The 14,521-nt window shown below is 41.6% G+C and overlaps 1 protein-coding gene across 4 annotated transcripts in view; it reads left to right on the plus strand.

Moving 5' to 3' along the window:
• Positions 1-8,176, plus strand: part of LOC120961490 (protein vein) — a 51,658-nt gene extending 43,482 nt beyond the window's left edge. For 3 of the 4 annotated variants that reach the window (XM_040385215.2, XM_040385217.2, XM_040385218.2), the window contains exons 4-8: positions 1,520-1,688; positions 1,811-1,938; positions 2,087-2,201; positions 3,073-3,176; positions 7,342-8,176. In XM_040385215.2, coding sequence (XP_040241149.2) covers positions 1,520-1,688; positions 1,811-1,938; positions 2,087-2,201; positions 3,073-3,176; positions 7,342-7,427 — 602 coding nt within the window. In that variant the 3' untranslated portion in view covers positions 7,428-8,176. Of the gene's footprint in view, positions 1-1,519; positions 1,689-1,810; positions 1,939-2,086; positions 2,202-3,072; positions 6,490-7,341 lie in introns of all 4 variants that reach the window. The other variant, XR_007451810.1, reaches the window with a different exon arrangement.
• Positions 8,177-14,521: the final 6,345 nt, after the last annotated feature.

Raw genomic sequence — 14,521 nt, forward strand, 5'->3', positions numbered from 1 at the left:
TCCGTACCGGTCGGGGGATCCTTTTATATACCGTTTTACACTTCAGATGGACATTTGTACACTTAAATAATTAAAAAATAAATAAGTAAAAAACACTTGCTTTTATTTTTAATCCGTTTTGCTACTTCTCTCTCTCCTCTCGCTCCTTTGACCGTTCTCTAGAGGCGAATCTAATGGAATAGGCGAACTACGTGATCGCCTCTTTTTCTCTCTTTTTCTTTCTCACAATTTCCCTCGCTCTCGCACTCTATTGCCCTGTCGATCTCTCTTTCTATAGGTTTTCTTCTTTCTCTTCCGTTCCCAAATGTTATACCTCCCCTTTGTGGACACAGGTGCAATCGGTGGCTAATTTGCATCGTGCCTAGCATTATGTGAAGTGAATTTCTTCGAACAACTTCCAAGTCGCGCAATGCCATAAAATTCCTGAGAATGCTTGAACAAGTGTAGCAGCAGAAGCTCATGACCTGTTCAACCACCTAATTCGAAGGTGGCTACTAGCCACGACATAGGCCATTTCATCGCATTTACTCCGTGGTAAACCGACGGTATATCTAGTGCTTCTGTTCCATTCCAATAGAGTTCCCGTTATCGTTCAGATCTTCCGATGCACGAACGCTTCCAGCATCGTTCAGAAGTTTCGTATCGTACAGACACTACAACTATTGAACTCGTTCTTATTTTGCAAACGGGTCGGGTTTGTAGTACAGCCGTCATGTCATACCAGTTTAAAAAAAGGCCTTTCATAAGCTCCAGCCTCGTAAGGTATGACGGAACATCTTACTACATGTGTGCAGCAATGTGTGCAATCAGTCACGGAAAGCCAACATTCATGGGCTAGTGTCTTAGGCAGGCCCCTAAACCAACCATGATTGTTGCATCAAATAACAAAAAGAAGGAAGGGAAAAAGAACATGCACTTTTGGCAATTCACGTAGTTTGAACGGGACAGTTCCGCTAATCCAAAAACGAAAGGCAGATCAGCTTTTTAAACCCAAAATTATATACAGACTGGTTCATTAGATCGTAACCCTAACTTGTGTCTTTGGATAGGAGAAACCGCAACGTTCCTGGCTCGGAGGATGGAACGTGCTGGAACCGAATGTTTGTATGGCGCTCCCGTATGGTTTCGGCTATGTTCGGCCGTTTTTTTGGTTGCGTCGTCTGCACTCGCTTTCATTGCGTACAGCTTAGCGATTGGTACGAAACCAATTGCCGCACAGTCAGTTTACTTTCGCACGCGCAATATGCTAAAGTGAGCGAAGTGAACTCCGAGCGATCTCGAATGTTTGTTTGTTAAAAGAGCAATAAGCCATCGGATACAGTTGCACAAATAAAGATTTTGCCCCACGCAGTGACCAAGTCTGGTAGTGCAAGTTCTAGAACGCTCCATGGGATGGGACGGAGCAGGAACTGACTGTGGGTGGGTAAGAGCAGTTTTCACGGGCATTATTAAAAGTGCATTGTAAATAAATATTAAATCGATTTTTTCTTTTTTTTTCTTTCCGTTTTCCACCGGTCAGGTACCCGGCCAGCGATCCACTTCATCACACCGAACGTGACGCGCGTCGAGGGCAAGCGGGTGCGGCTGGTATGCAAGGTCGGTGGTCAGCCACCGCCGAAGGTGGCCTGGTTCAAAGACAAGCGGCTGATCAACCGGAACGCCACCAAATACGCCCAAGTGCATCTGAAGTGAGTGTTCATCATGACCGCATCCCATGATCATTTCAATACGATCTCATTATCAATCCCACAATACTGTCTCACCAATAATCCCTCTCTCTCTCTCTCTCTCCATCTTTGCCTTTTCGCAGGAAACGGTCCGAGCTGATCATCTTCAACACCAGCACGACGGATTCTGGAGAGTACGAGTGTCGGGCCAAAAATAGATATAACAATTCGTCCGTCTTCAACTCGACGCACGTTAAAATTACCTTACCAAGTAAGTGTGCGAGCAGCCGGAGGGATTTGCGTCCGGCTCCGCCAGCACCTTTACACTTTTCCACTTTTCGGCGATGCCCTTTTGGTTTTAGCGATCGTCGTTTACGGGTGATTTTATTGCTTTCCCTTTCTTTCTTTCTGCGTTGCAGAAGCGACCATTCCTGCGGTCTACTCGCGGTCCTGCGCCGACAGCCATCGGGACGACTTCTGCCACAACGGCGGCACGTGCTTCAACATCGACAGCATCGGGGAGCTGGCTTGCTAGTAAATATACACCCACCCATGATAGATTTCGCAACCCATTCGTCTGCAATCGAACGATCGATCGATCAGGGAAGGGTTTCTCAACCCACCGGGACGACAGTTCCGGTGCACTTTCCTGACGCTTTGTGTTGCCCGGCATCGCGAAAGCAATGGATAAAAATCTTTAAAAAATCAAAAGTGTTCGGCATTGGCATTCATTTGTTCGTTTGTTAATTTTAGCGACTGGTCGTTGTGGGGTCGTTGTGGGGATTGCATTACAACCCAACGTATAAACATTATTTCCAATCAGATAAATTAATTACTCCTATTTGATCAGTATGTTTCCAAAATACAAATTGCCAAAAAATTTAATGAAGATTAATTTTTGTTTGAATATTTAAACACAATTCAAAAGTAGTATAAGACAAACAAACATAACACACAAAGCTTGTTGCGGGATAGTTCAATTTAAATTGTCAGTAATAGCCGTAATCCGTAAATTACGTAACGCTAAAAAATAAAATAAGAAATGAAAGTGACTTTGTTCTTTTATCTCTTCCAAACGGCTATGGATACAAGCAAGAGATGATCGATTGTCGAATTACGAGCGTTACGTATTTTATGGATGAACCGTTCAATAATTCCTATGAATGGATTGCGAATCGAAAAAAAAACCATATGCAATAGGTCTTGACGTTTTTTTTGCAACACACACTAATGTTCTCTCTCTCTCTCTTCTTTCTCCCTTTTTTATCTCTATTTTTCTCTCTCTATTTCTCTCTCTCTTCTCTCTTTTTCTCTCTCCCTTTCTCTTTTTCTCTCTCTCTCTTTCCCTTTTTCTATACCTTTCTCTCTCTCTTTATATATCTCTCTCTCTCTCTCTATACCCCAGCTGTCCGAAAGGATTTTCCGGTTTTCGGTGCGAAAACAAGGACAGCGAGTTTCATCCGGTCTCTTCGAACAAGCAGCAGGACTGTACATCACAGCGATACGCAGGTTATTATTGCTAAATAAGGCTTTATAACATCAGCAAACAAAACCACACACTCACACACCCACCCACACACACCAACCCCCCCTGATTGCAAACGAACGAACAGAAATGAAAAACAAAAAACAAAACAAAAACCTCCCTCGAATCAGCGGTCACGGTGCGCGGTTCGGCATCTGGAGTAGCGATCGGGTGTTTAGGTAAACGGCCCGCCACACCAGCAGGCTGTCTGTTCCGCTCCGTAGAAAGAACGCAGGAAGCAAACCGCCCGGACCCCACGACGACGACGACGCACACGAATGCCGCGGACCGTTGAGAGCCGTTTTAATGCCGGACATTGTTGCTCTCGTTTGTTGGGGATGGCGGCCATGGGAGGGGGGGGGGGGAGTAATTAGTCAGCGAAAAAACCAAAAATTAACACTAGTAGAAAATCGTCCTAGCCGTAGGGTAAACAAACACAAAATCATACACAAACGCTGTGGTATTACATTTGAAATGCCAACTAAAGCGACGTACCAACGGACGGACGTTGTGTTGAGAAAGCGATAGGAAGCAGCGGGAAGAACGGATTGGTTATGGAAGTAGCTAAAGTGACTTATTTTCCAGTTCCACTAGCCAGTTCCCTTCATTCGCTCTCTCTCTCTCTCTCTCTATCGTTCTCCACCGTAGACGTTTGGTCGTTGGTTTTGTAAATACCAGCCTGTAAAGCAAAGGGAGTACGCAATCGCAGCAAAAGCTGAACGTTCTAACAAAACAATTTTGACCCAATGGCAAAGCCGGATTAGGAACATGAAAAAGGAATTAACAACCAAGATAGCTAGCCTGTTCTTGTATAGTACACTGGTGCACATGGGACAATACAGGATAAAAAGGTAGGCTAAAACAAAGCGTTAAACACGACAAGTATAAAACAGCGGCAGCGAACGGAAAAGCTGACGGTGACGGTGTGCGCTGTGTGGAAAAGGAAAAGGGGGTGGGAAAAAAGTTGATAGTACAAATTTGTGTATAATGTATAAAGTGAAACCTATTTATTGTTTTATGTGTACGTAAGCATACTACTCTCCCGTTAGCTCCGAGGGGCAAGGTGAACACAGAGTGGAGGTGAACATTTTGCAAAACCGGACAAGGAAGTAATAGTAAACCGAATCATAGGTTTAATATAAACTATAGTAAAAAAAGGGGGAAAAAGAATACAGCACTCCGAGTACAGAGTGTTGCAGACGGCAGACGGAATAAAAGCAAAGCAAGATAACAAAATAAAAGAAACATTAAAAAAAATACAAAGAAAAGCAGCAAATCAAAGCAAAGCATACTTCAATGGGTTCTCAACGAAACAACATGAAGGAAATCAAACAACGGCAAACGGAACATCGTGTAACGCAACCGAATCAATTAAAGTAAAACATTCCAACGCACTCCCGGATCATCACCTTGCACCTGAAAAGGCGGCCGGAAAGAAGGATGGAGGAAAAGCTTTTTTGTGGAAATTTGAACGAGAGAAAATTACCTATAAGCAGAACAAACAAAGCTCTAAACAATGTTCTTTGTGGATTTATGTGGAGACATGGTGTAAATTGGTGTTGGTCTTTTTGTTTTGTTTCTACTATTGTTATGGCACAATATGACATTGGAAAACGGTACAAGGAATCTAACCCAATGCAGAAAGGTGTTGGATTTTTTTCTTTCTTCTACACTTTCCCTAACGAACGAGCTTTCAAACCTTTCAGTAATGATTTAACTGTCATTCTACCACAACAGCTAAACGAGCAGTATATAAATTAACCCTGACAATGGTATCGTAAATACTTTTTACCCGGTTTTATATCATCACACTTTGAACGTGTTAATCAATCAGCATGCAAAAAACTATTCCATGACATTCAATTGGTTTTTGGGATTCTAGATCATGGTTTTGGAGAGTGGATCGACATTTGTGTATGTATAGCGCTAAGCCAAATCGTCTTGCAAATTAAAACATAAAGCTTCATGAGAAGTTTCAATACAAAGCTCCTATTCAGCACTGATACCCAAGCAACAAAATCAACATGCTTTTTCGCATGGCCAACTTTGATGGACAGAACGACACGGCTGATTTTGCTCCCTGGGCAATTTGACATGAAACGTAAAGATGCGTAACAGTATCTCTATCTCTTTCTCTCTCTTTCACACAAAAATACACATTTTTTCTCTCTCCTTTTTTCTTACACACTTTCTCTTTCTCTCTTCCCTATCCATCGCTTGCGAGCCTGTTGGTTAAGGTGTTGGGTAGTTTCTCGCTTTTTCCTTAGTTATTGTCGCAACCATCCCACTGCGTAGCTCTTTTCTCACATTCAAACGTCAAAGTTCGCCCGTTACTGGAGATGTGCGGAGAGGTTTATTAAGCACATGTTCTCAAATGTTACCAATGCTTGTTTTCCCGTCGTATGGCGCATCCACTCAATTGTCAAAGCAAATCGAAGAGCGCTAAATATTAGTATTGGAAAGCCAGCAACACAGTTGTACATGTTGAACATGCTATTCATTGTTCATTGCTCTTATTGTAAATAATGAAAATAGAAGCGTTAGATAGTCGATAGTTAGACACTTTTCTTTTCAAAATCTCATAGAACAAACAATCACGCATGAGTATTATAGGAGAGGTTAGTTGGCCCAAAAGGATGCTCAGGCAGCCAGGCAACGAAGCGCAAAAATCGAGCGACATTGCTAGTCCAGTAATCATGTTCGTGCATATAGGGATGCCCTAACGTGTGGGCCGGGAAAGCTTCCCACTGTGCTAGTGGTAACAGTAGTAATAATAATAATAATAATAATAATAATAATAATAATAGTAATTAATAGGTACTCAGTAAAATATATTGGAGCGATAGGCAACACTGGAACTGTTATGGGTAGACAAAGAGCGAAAAGAAAAATCGCCATCATTGCAGTGAGAGTAACGGTACCACAAATAAAGGCAAGCTAGAACACCGTACATGGAAAGCATGAATTTTTTGTCTAATGTTGTGTGTGAGTGTGCGTGGGAAGAAAACGACGGACTGCAACGAATCTGCATTCTGTTCCCAATCGTACGCTCGCCTTAGCTTAGAGCCTGCCCGAACTTAAAGACTGCTCACACACACACACACAAACGCAAGCCAGCACAGCGACAATCGAGCGACGAACATAAGACTGATGATGCAAAGCAAGCATAAACAAACACAAAATCGAACGCAAGCAATCAAACCACCCATGTTTGACCTTTGTTTTGGGGTGCTGCTCCAAAATGCTCCAAAAAAAAAGGGCAACCGATTGCCACCATACCATCCTCGATCACCAAAGGTGAGCGCCTTCTTGACGTTTCTGTACCTACTTAACTACCTAATGGTGTGCTAAACTTAATTGTTTTGCTAAACTCTGTTTCCATCCTATTTTTAACACAATTCTAACATTATCAAATAACTCGCTTGTGTAGATGTATGTATATAACTAACATAAACAACATTATGTACTTCGTCTGGTTCTTACACCAACACATTAACAAAGGACAAAGGAAATATAACAGTAAGAAGATAATTTTGTTTGTATTTGAATCTTCCATTGGTTAAGACAAAATTACAATGCTCGTTTGAGAATGGCAAGAAAAGTTAAAAATGAAATGGATTGAATAAATTCAATAAGACATTGCTAGGAGCAAAACATGAAACGATAGAAGTATTAGAAATAATTAGGCATAGAACAACTTAAAATTGCAATAACAATAAAAATATTTCATGGAACACAAGAACAAGCAACTGAATGTAGACAAACAAAAAGACACAAAACCAAAGAAAACAAAGAAAACACAGATCAGATAGGGGAGCTGTTGAAATGTCAAAGCAGGACGAATGAACCAAATATGAAAAAAAAATGATAGCTGTAACTTTTAGCTAGAAAATGGTCACACTGTCGAGAACCAGGTGCATACAAGTTGCTGCAAGGAAACGGCATGCTACCGGCAAGCATGGACTAAACCCTTCCCGTACTAACCCGAACTGCATCAAATGCCTAACTAACGAAGCATCTAAAGTGTCCATTCCTTCTAACTTTCATTGTTTTCCCCCCTCTCTTGAATGTTATCTGTCCTTTTTCTCCTGAAGTGCTGAAGTGTATTATCACCATTAATATGATCTGTTTTTCCTTTTGTTTCCCCAGGACGCCTGTACACAGAATGTATGGACTTTTTCGTGATGGACTCTCCCGCACCGGCACTGTACGAGTATGAAGATGATGATAATTGATTCATGTGATATGGCACCGCTTCTTCAAACGACGCCAGCTGGAGTTGATTGTCCCGCGGAACAGTCGGCTGCTAGGCGACCGAGCTCCTTCCAAACCCAATACACAGTCACTCACACATTCACTCACACGTCCACTCACATAATTAGTGCACACATACACACACAACACAGTTGGCCAGTAAACTACTTATGCCATATTTTACTTATGCCTTATTGCTGGCCACTTTGAAAATTTGTCCGTCAGCAATAGAAAGTGAGCAAATAGTGCAAATAGGAAAGCGCGCACAAGCACAAACATAGCCAAGTAGCAAAGCATTAATCGGTGTGCTTTCGGTGTCAAAATGATAGTGAGGAAAAAAGTAACAATAACTACTACATTAATGAAAAACAGCCTGTACTTTACAGTTAAGTATGCCTCCAATGCTATAAGCGAGCAGCAGGTTAAGTTTTAAGTTGCCTTCACGTAGATATGCCGCAACACACATGACGGTTTTTAGCAAAACAAAACACATTTAAAAATACCAAAGAATGTATATAGCTAAGCAGCAGCAACCAGGCGACGCAAAATAAATGGTTTATTAAACCTTGCATTGATCATAAACACGCATTCATTAGTGAATCATCGGTGTCGCTATGCAAGTGGACGGAGGGATTTTTTCTTCTTTTTGTTAACTACGGAAGGATGAAGAAGTAGATAAAAACATGCTAAAAAGGACAAATAAACTTAAAAATTGTATTTTAACTTTCAACGGCAACGCATTAATGCATAACCTTAACCGTGAATTGAACGTGTGTGTTGAAAATGCTCGTAACGAAAGAAACGATAAGTGTACCCTCTCCGTATCGAGGATTAAAAGGATTATAAATGCAAAATGTTTTGTATTTCTATGCACGCAAGCAAATAAACCGGCCGCTTCTCCTCAACGGAATGCGAAAACCCGGTGGAGACGCATGGTCTACCATAATTTAACACGTGTTGAAGTACTTTGACAGTTAAAACACGTGGTCACCGATGTTTAGAGATGAAAGAAAACATCACCGGCACACGAATATGTGTAGGAGAGTATTTGGTTTATAAAAATAATAGAGCAGCATATAAGACCAAAAAAATCCTGTAATCGTTTGAATATTGCTATCCCCAATATTTAACTTTTTTCTCTTCTTTTAGTTACCATCGCCGAAAAAGATGCGCCCTGAACTGTTGCACTGGTTTACTGTAGTGATGATTAGTGATGGGTAATCCGGAGTGGAGTCGTGGATCAACTCAGACTCCGGTGCGCAAAATATGATTCCGACTCCGAATTATAACCGGATTCGACTGATCCGGACTGATCCGCAGTCGGAATCGATGAGTCCGGAGATATTTCCATGCACACGAACGACTACGAACGACTCCGGATGACTCTGACGTCCGACTTCGGATGACACCGGCCGACTCCGGATGACTCTGACGAACGACTTCGACTTCGAAAGACTCCGGACGACTCCGGACTACTCCGGACTACTCCGGACGACTCCGGGCGACTCCGGGCGACTCCGGATGACTCCAACTCCGGACGGAACTAGCGGTTACCATTTTGCCGGAGTTACAATCGGACTAACAATAGCCGGAGTCGGATCGGAGTCGTGGTGCACATCACTAGTATGCAGAGTGTCAGAAGTTGCACGCAAGGCGACCTTCGCCAGTTTCGAAGCTTTTGATACGCCTACTGTCTCACGCAGAGTTGTGTCCAACTCACGCTTTACTTGCGCGCAAATCTCAGTTTTGTATGATCGATTGCTCTCTCAAGAGCGTTACAAGTCCATACGCTCACATTTTTTTTAATCTGATTAACAGCTTGCACGATCAAATATTTGCTCAAAATCTGGTCACATTTAAACACAGCATTTTATACACTCGATGACAAGAAAATCAATTACAGGAGAAGATAATGTTATGTTTACTGATAATGTTTTTTTACTCACCAATTAAACGCCTGACTGACATACACGCTACACCAGTGGTGTCAAACTCATTTTAGGTCACAGACCGTTTTAAAAATTTAATGCCGCGGCCGCAATCCCTCGTTATTCCGAACTGTAAAAAAGAAAAAAAAAGATCAATGAAAAAAACTTGCAAGAATGGAGATAGTCACAAAATGGTTGATTGGGATATTTTTAAAGATACTAATACTATGTTTGAGTATTTTTGATTAACACTTTGACCGCCTGTCTGACATCGCCGTGTTTCGAGTGAGCACATAACACATAGCAAGAGAGGAATGAGAGCGATAATTTCTCATGCGACTGTTATCAGACTTTGGTTCCATTACGATAAGCGGCGCAGCGCATGTTCGATCTTTCGTTCGTAGTTCTTTCTAAAGAGAATCTCTGAGCGTCAGATACAAAGCTGAGCGGAGAGCAAAACTGTCATACACTTTCATATGACGCGGCGCTTTAAGTGCTAAATATAGTAGTGATGAGTCATACAATTCATTACGATGGGTCACGACCCGACCCGGAGCCAGTCGAAATCGATTTCGACCCGCGGGTGCGCAAGGTTGGAGTCAGAATTAAAGCCGACCCGCAGGTGCAAAGAGTTCGGGTCGACCTGAATGACTTCGGGTCGCTTACGGATGGCTCAGATCCGGGAGGTTCGGTTCGACCCGCTCATCACTAAAGTATAGTACTTTTATACACCTTACAATTTATTACCTACGATTCTTGCAGAAAATTTTGATGTTTCTGAATGTAAAGCGATTTCATTTTTTTATACAAAAAAGCAAGCCATTTCGCATTTCCCACTTATTGAAGCGAATTGTTCTGATATACTGTACTGAATTGTACACAACATGTCAAATGTAGAAAACCACTTATCTCCAACTCCGCGTGACTCGGGAACAAACTGTACTTTGCTACAGTTCACTTCATCCGACGTCACACACACACACATACTTATGTAAAATATTATATCACAAACACTTATCTGCACAAGAAGTATTACACACTGTCACCAACGGAAAGATTTCTCTGACTGCGACAACGTCCTGATTTTCATACCGTTTTTCTATCACATCGAGAGAATCTACGAATATTCATTTACACACACAGCAAAAAAGAGTATTTTCGTAGGACACAACACTTGGCTAAACAGTCACGAACAGCATTTGTCTACAGTCACGCACAACTTAATATATAGATTAAGATAGTATTTTATCATACCGTACGATGACATCATCCTTGCACCGGTAGACTTCGGGGCCGTTGGAGTAGAAAATGTATCCCATCGCTAGTCCCATATTCGTCCGAAAACGCTCAAAACCGCTACCCCGTCGTTCCAGACCCGATCGTTGGTTCCGGTTGGATGGTTCCGATTCCTACTCTGCCAGCTGGAGTGGTTCGCAATCGAACTGAATTCTCGTAACTGTAGATAATAACTTTGCTTTGCACTTTGCTGACAAAGCACATCCATACCATTTAGCTAAAGTATTCTCATCTCGGACCGGATCGTTTGTTAATACACTCCATTTCTTTCCATCGCTCCGCGCGTTAAACTGCCAGCCATAACTGTACCACCAGTTGGTTTCGTCAAAAGGTTCCGTGCGTTTTTTTATTCCCTTACAAAGTTCAATTTGAATCCTGGATGGTTCAGTCAGTGTGTGTGAATGCGTAGGACGTTAGCGAGGCCGTCGCGGTGTTGCTATGTGCCAGTGTATCATTGCAAGAGGTTATCCTTCCAAAAACGTGCCATAATTATCCTGAAGCTGGTCCTGTACCAGCTGGTGCTGATGCTGGTGCTGGTGCTGGTGCTGGTGCTGGTGCTGGTGCTGGTGCTGGTGCTGGTGCAGGTGCTGGTGCTGGTGCTGGTGCTGGTGCTGGTGCTGGTGCTGGTGCACGTGCTGGGTTCAAGCAAGGGAAGAAATCCGCTGCAGACTGCATCAGCACCACGACGACAACAAGCGTGATGAAATTGAACAGCTTACGGAACATCTTGATGTGATGCTTTTGCCTTTCTTAATTCCGTACCGGTCGGGAGATCCTTTTATATACCGTTTTACACTTTCTCTGTCTCTGTATCTGTCTCTGTGTGTTATTTTCACAAGCCCTTCAGGAGGACATTTGTACACATAAATAACTAAAAAAAACGTAAACTCAACATGCTGTCTTTCTAAATTTGTTTTCCTACTTCTCTCCATCTATCTCTCCTCCCTCCTCTAATCGTTCTCTTCCATCGTTTTTCTCTCATTTTCTTTCTCATAACATCCCTCGCTCTCGAACTCTATTGCCCTATCGATCTCTCTTTCGTTAGTTTTTGTTCTTTCTTTCCCGTTCTCAAAAGTGGTACCGCCATTTGCGGACACAAGTGCAATCGGTGGCTAATTTCACACGCGCATCGCAAATGAGCAATGTGTGTGGTGAATTTCTTGGAACAACGTCCAAGTCGCGCAATACCTAAAAGTTCCTGAAAATGTTTGAACAAGTGGTGCAGCACAAACATGGCCGGTTCAACCACCAAATCTGAAGGTATGGGGAAATAAGTACATTTCGTTGGTGTTGGTAATGGGATTTACTCCGTGGTAAACCGACGATATGTCTAGTGCTTCAGTTCCATTCCAATAGAGTTCCCGATATCGTTCAGATGTTCCGATGCACAAACGCTTCAAATATCGTTCGTAAGTTTCTGCGATCACGGCCAAAGCCAGAGTACGTATCGGCACTACAAATATTGATCTCGTTCTCGTGTTACAAAGCGGGTCCGTATATACCAGTTAAAAAATGCTTGTCATGAATTTATGAATTTATGAAAATTAAGTTAACCTTGTGCCACAATACATATGACGCTTTTAGCAAAAGAAAATTGGCATTGATCATAAACACGAATTCATTAGTGAATCATCGATGTCGTGTATGTAAGTGGAAGGAGGAATTTTTCTTCTTTTTGTTAGCTACGGAATGATGAAGGAGTAGATGAGAATATGTAAAATATATAAAAGAAAACAGATAAATAAATTTAAATTTAAACTCTCAACGGCCACGCATTACTGCATAAACTTAACCGTGAATTGAACGTGTGTGTTGAAAATGCTCGTAACGAAAGAAACAATAAATATAAACACTCCGTATCGATTAGAACAATGAAAAAGAGAAAGATATCAAAAAGGAACAAAAACTGGATAATAATTTTTATTTCAGCGCAACGAGCACGCGCGCAAATAAAACAATTGCTTTTCCTCGTCGGAATACAAAAAAAAACCTTGGAGACGCATGGTACAAAACGTGTTGAAGTGCTTTGACGTAACAAAATCTCGTGTGACATGGTGGTTAACTTTGGTAAAATAAAGTTTATTGACCGCTTTAGGCTTTTGGTGGCAATTTGTGGAAATTGATGCCAAAATATGTTTCATTTTGTGCACAGTGAAATCTCTCTAGGGGGAATCTTCAACCGTGACCGTCAGCTTAGAGATATTCATGGCGAGAAAAACTAATGAACGTGTTGCTATGAAGTATCCAAGAATCCACGGGAAAAACATGGCATCCTTTGACCAATTTTTTTGTAAACTGTCATCCAAAAATTCATCTTAGAGAATTTAGGCTGCCAAATTGCACATGCCGCTTAGAGAACATTCGCCTCAGGGAGACATTCATCTTGAAAATACACAACATGTATAGAATATGACGAAACCGTCAAAATGTTCATGTTAAAGAAACAATTCATCTTGAAGAGACTACCAGGCCTATTATATTGCGTTCGGCATTCGAGAAGATTCACTAGCACGTTCATTATGTTCATTTTGGTATCGTTTTGCTAGCAACGATCCCTTTCAAGTAGCCCGTCGGCCGATTCGAGTCGACGAAGCAAGAATCGGTACCGTATTGTTCAAACAGGAAAGTTCATTCGAGTGAGTTTCTGCCGACAGCTGTTGGGTGCGCGTTTCAATGTAACTATATAAAGATTTGTAGTCACTGCCTACGTTTGTAATTATGTATAACATAAGTTTATCAACTTATATTTACTCCGTTGTCAAAAAAATATGGAAAAAATATTTTGAAAGAAGTGCTGAATCCTTTTGTTTACATTTACTCCGACCGCCGGTTTTTTCGACCAACTGTCAACCACACAGATGCAAGAACACAAATGCCGACAAAACATTCGTCGAATCGAATGACAAAAATCATACCATTTTTGCTCCCAATCCACTTGAGTGATTCCGACGGAATCGAATGTAATGTAATATAATAGGCCTGTACATCTTAAAGAGATTTCACTGTAAATTAATGATACGTGCAGGGCCGTCCAATACGTCGATCACGCGGTAAGCGATATGTAAAAATGAAAGAAAACACCACCAACATTCGAATATGTGCAGAAAAGTAATTGATTTTTCATTATATTTAAGGTTCTAAGGTAACGCAACTGTACCATCCATAGCAACGGTCTGAAATAATTTTGGATTTACTATTTTGGAACCGAAAAACAGCAATTGTGATCAAAAGCTTACTAAAATGTTAAAACATCTTTTTTATTGTTGGTGTAGCTTAAAGAGATTGAATTATCGTTCTACGAGCTCACCATCGACCATGGGGCTGTCAGCGGGTGACGTCCGTAGTGAGGATGATGATTTCTATCGGTGGCCGCAAGAGAAATTATACGTGCAATGCCCGCTTTGCGTATGTTGTACTCCGTAGTGTAACGTATAACAAAGCACCAAAGTGGTTTAAATATAGCTATTATGTTTGTGCCGTAGCACTCGTGAATACTTTTCTTTGTAAACACAACCGACTCAAAAAATCCTGTAATCGTCTGAAAATTACTATACCCAATATTTATCCCTTTTTTTTCTTAGTTACCATCGCCCAATTCGCAAAAGTTGCGTCCTGCACTGTTTCACTGGTTTGTGGTGTGTCAGAAGTTGCACGCAAGTCGACCTTCGCTTGCTGTTTTGGGCAGAGTTGTGTCCAACTTACGCTTCACTTGCGCGTAAATCTCAGTTTTGAGCGTCTCGATTCCTCTCTCCAGAGCGTTAGCTCACATACGCTTAAATTTTTTTTACATCTGGTTAAAATATTGCACGATCAAATATTTGCTCAAAATCTGGCCACATTTTAACACAGCA

The sequence above is a fragment of the Anopheles coluzzii genome, chromosome 2 (assembly GCF_943734685.1).
Source record: "Anopheles coluzzii chromosome 2, AcolN3, whole genome shotgun sequence".
Lineage (NCBI taxonomy): Eukaryota > Metazoa > Arthropoda > Insecta > Diptera > Culicidae > Anopheles > Anopheles coluzzii.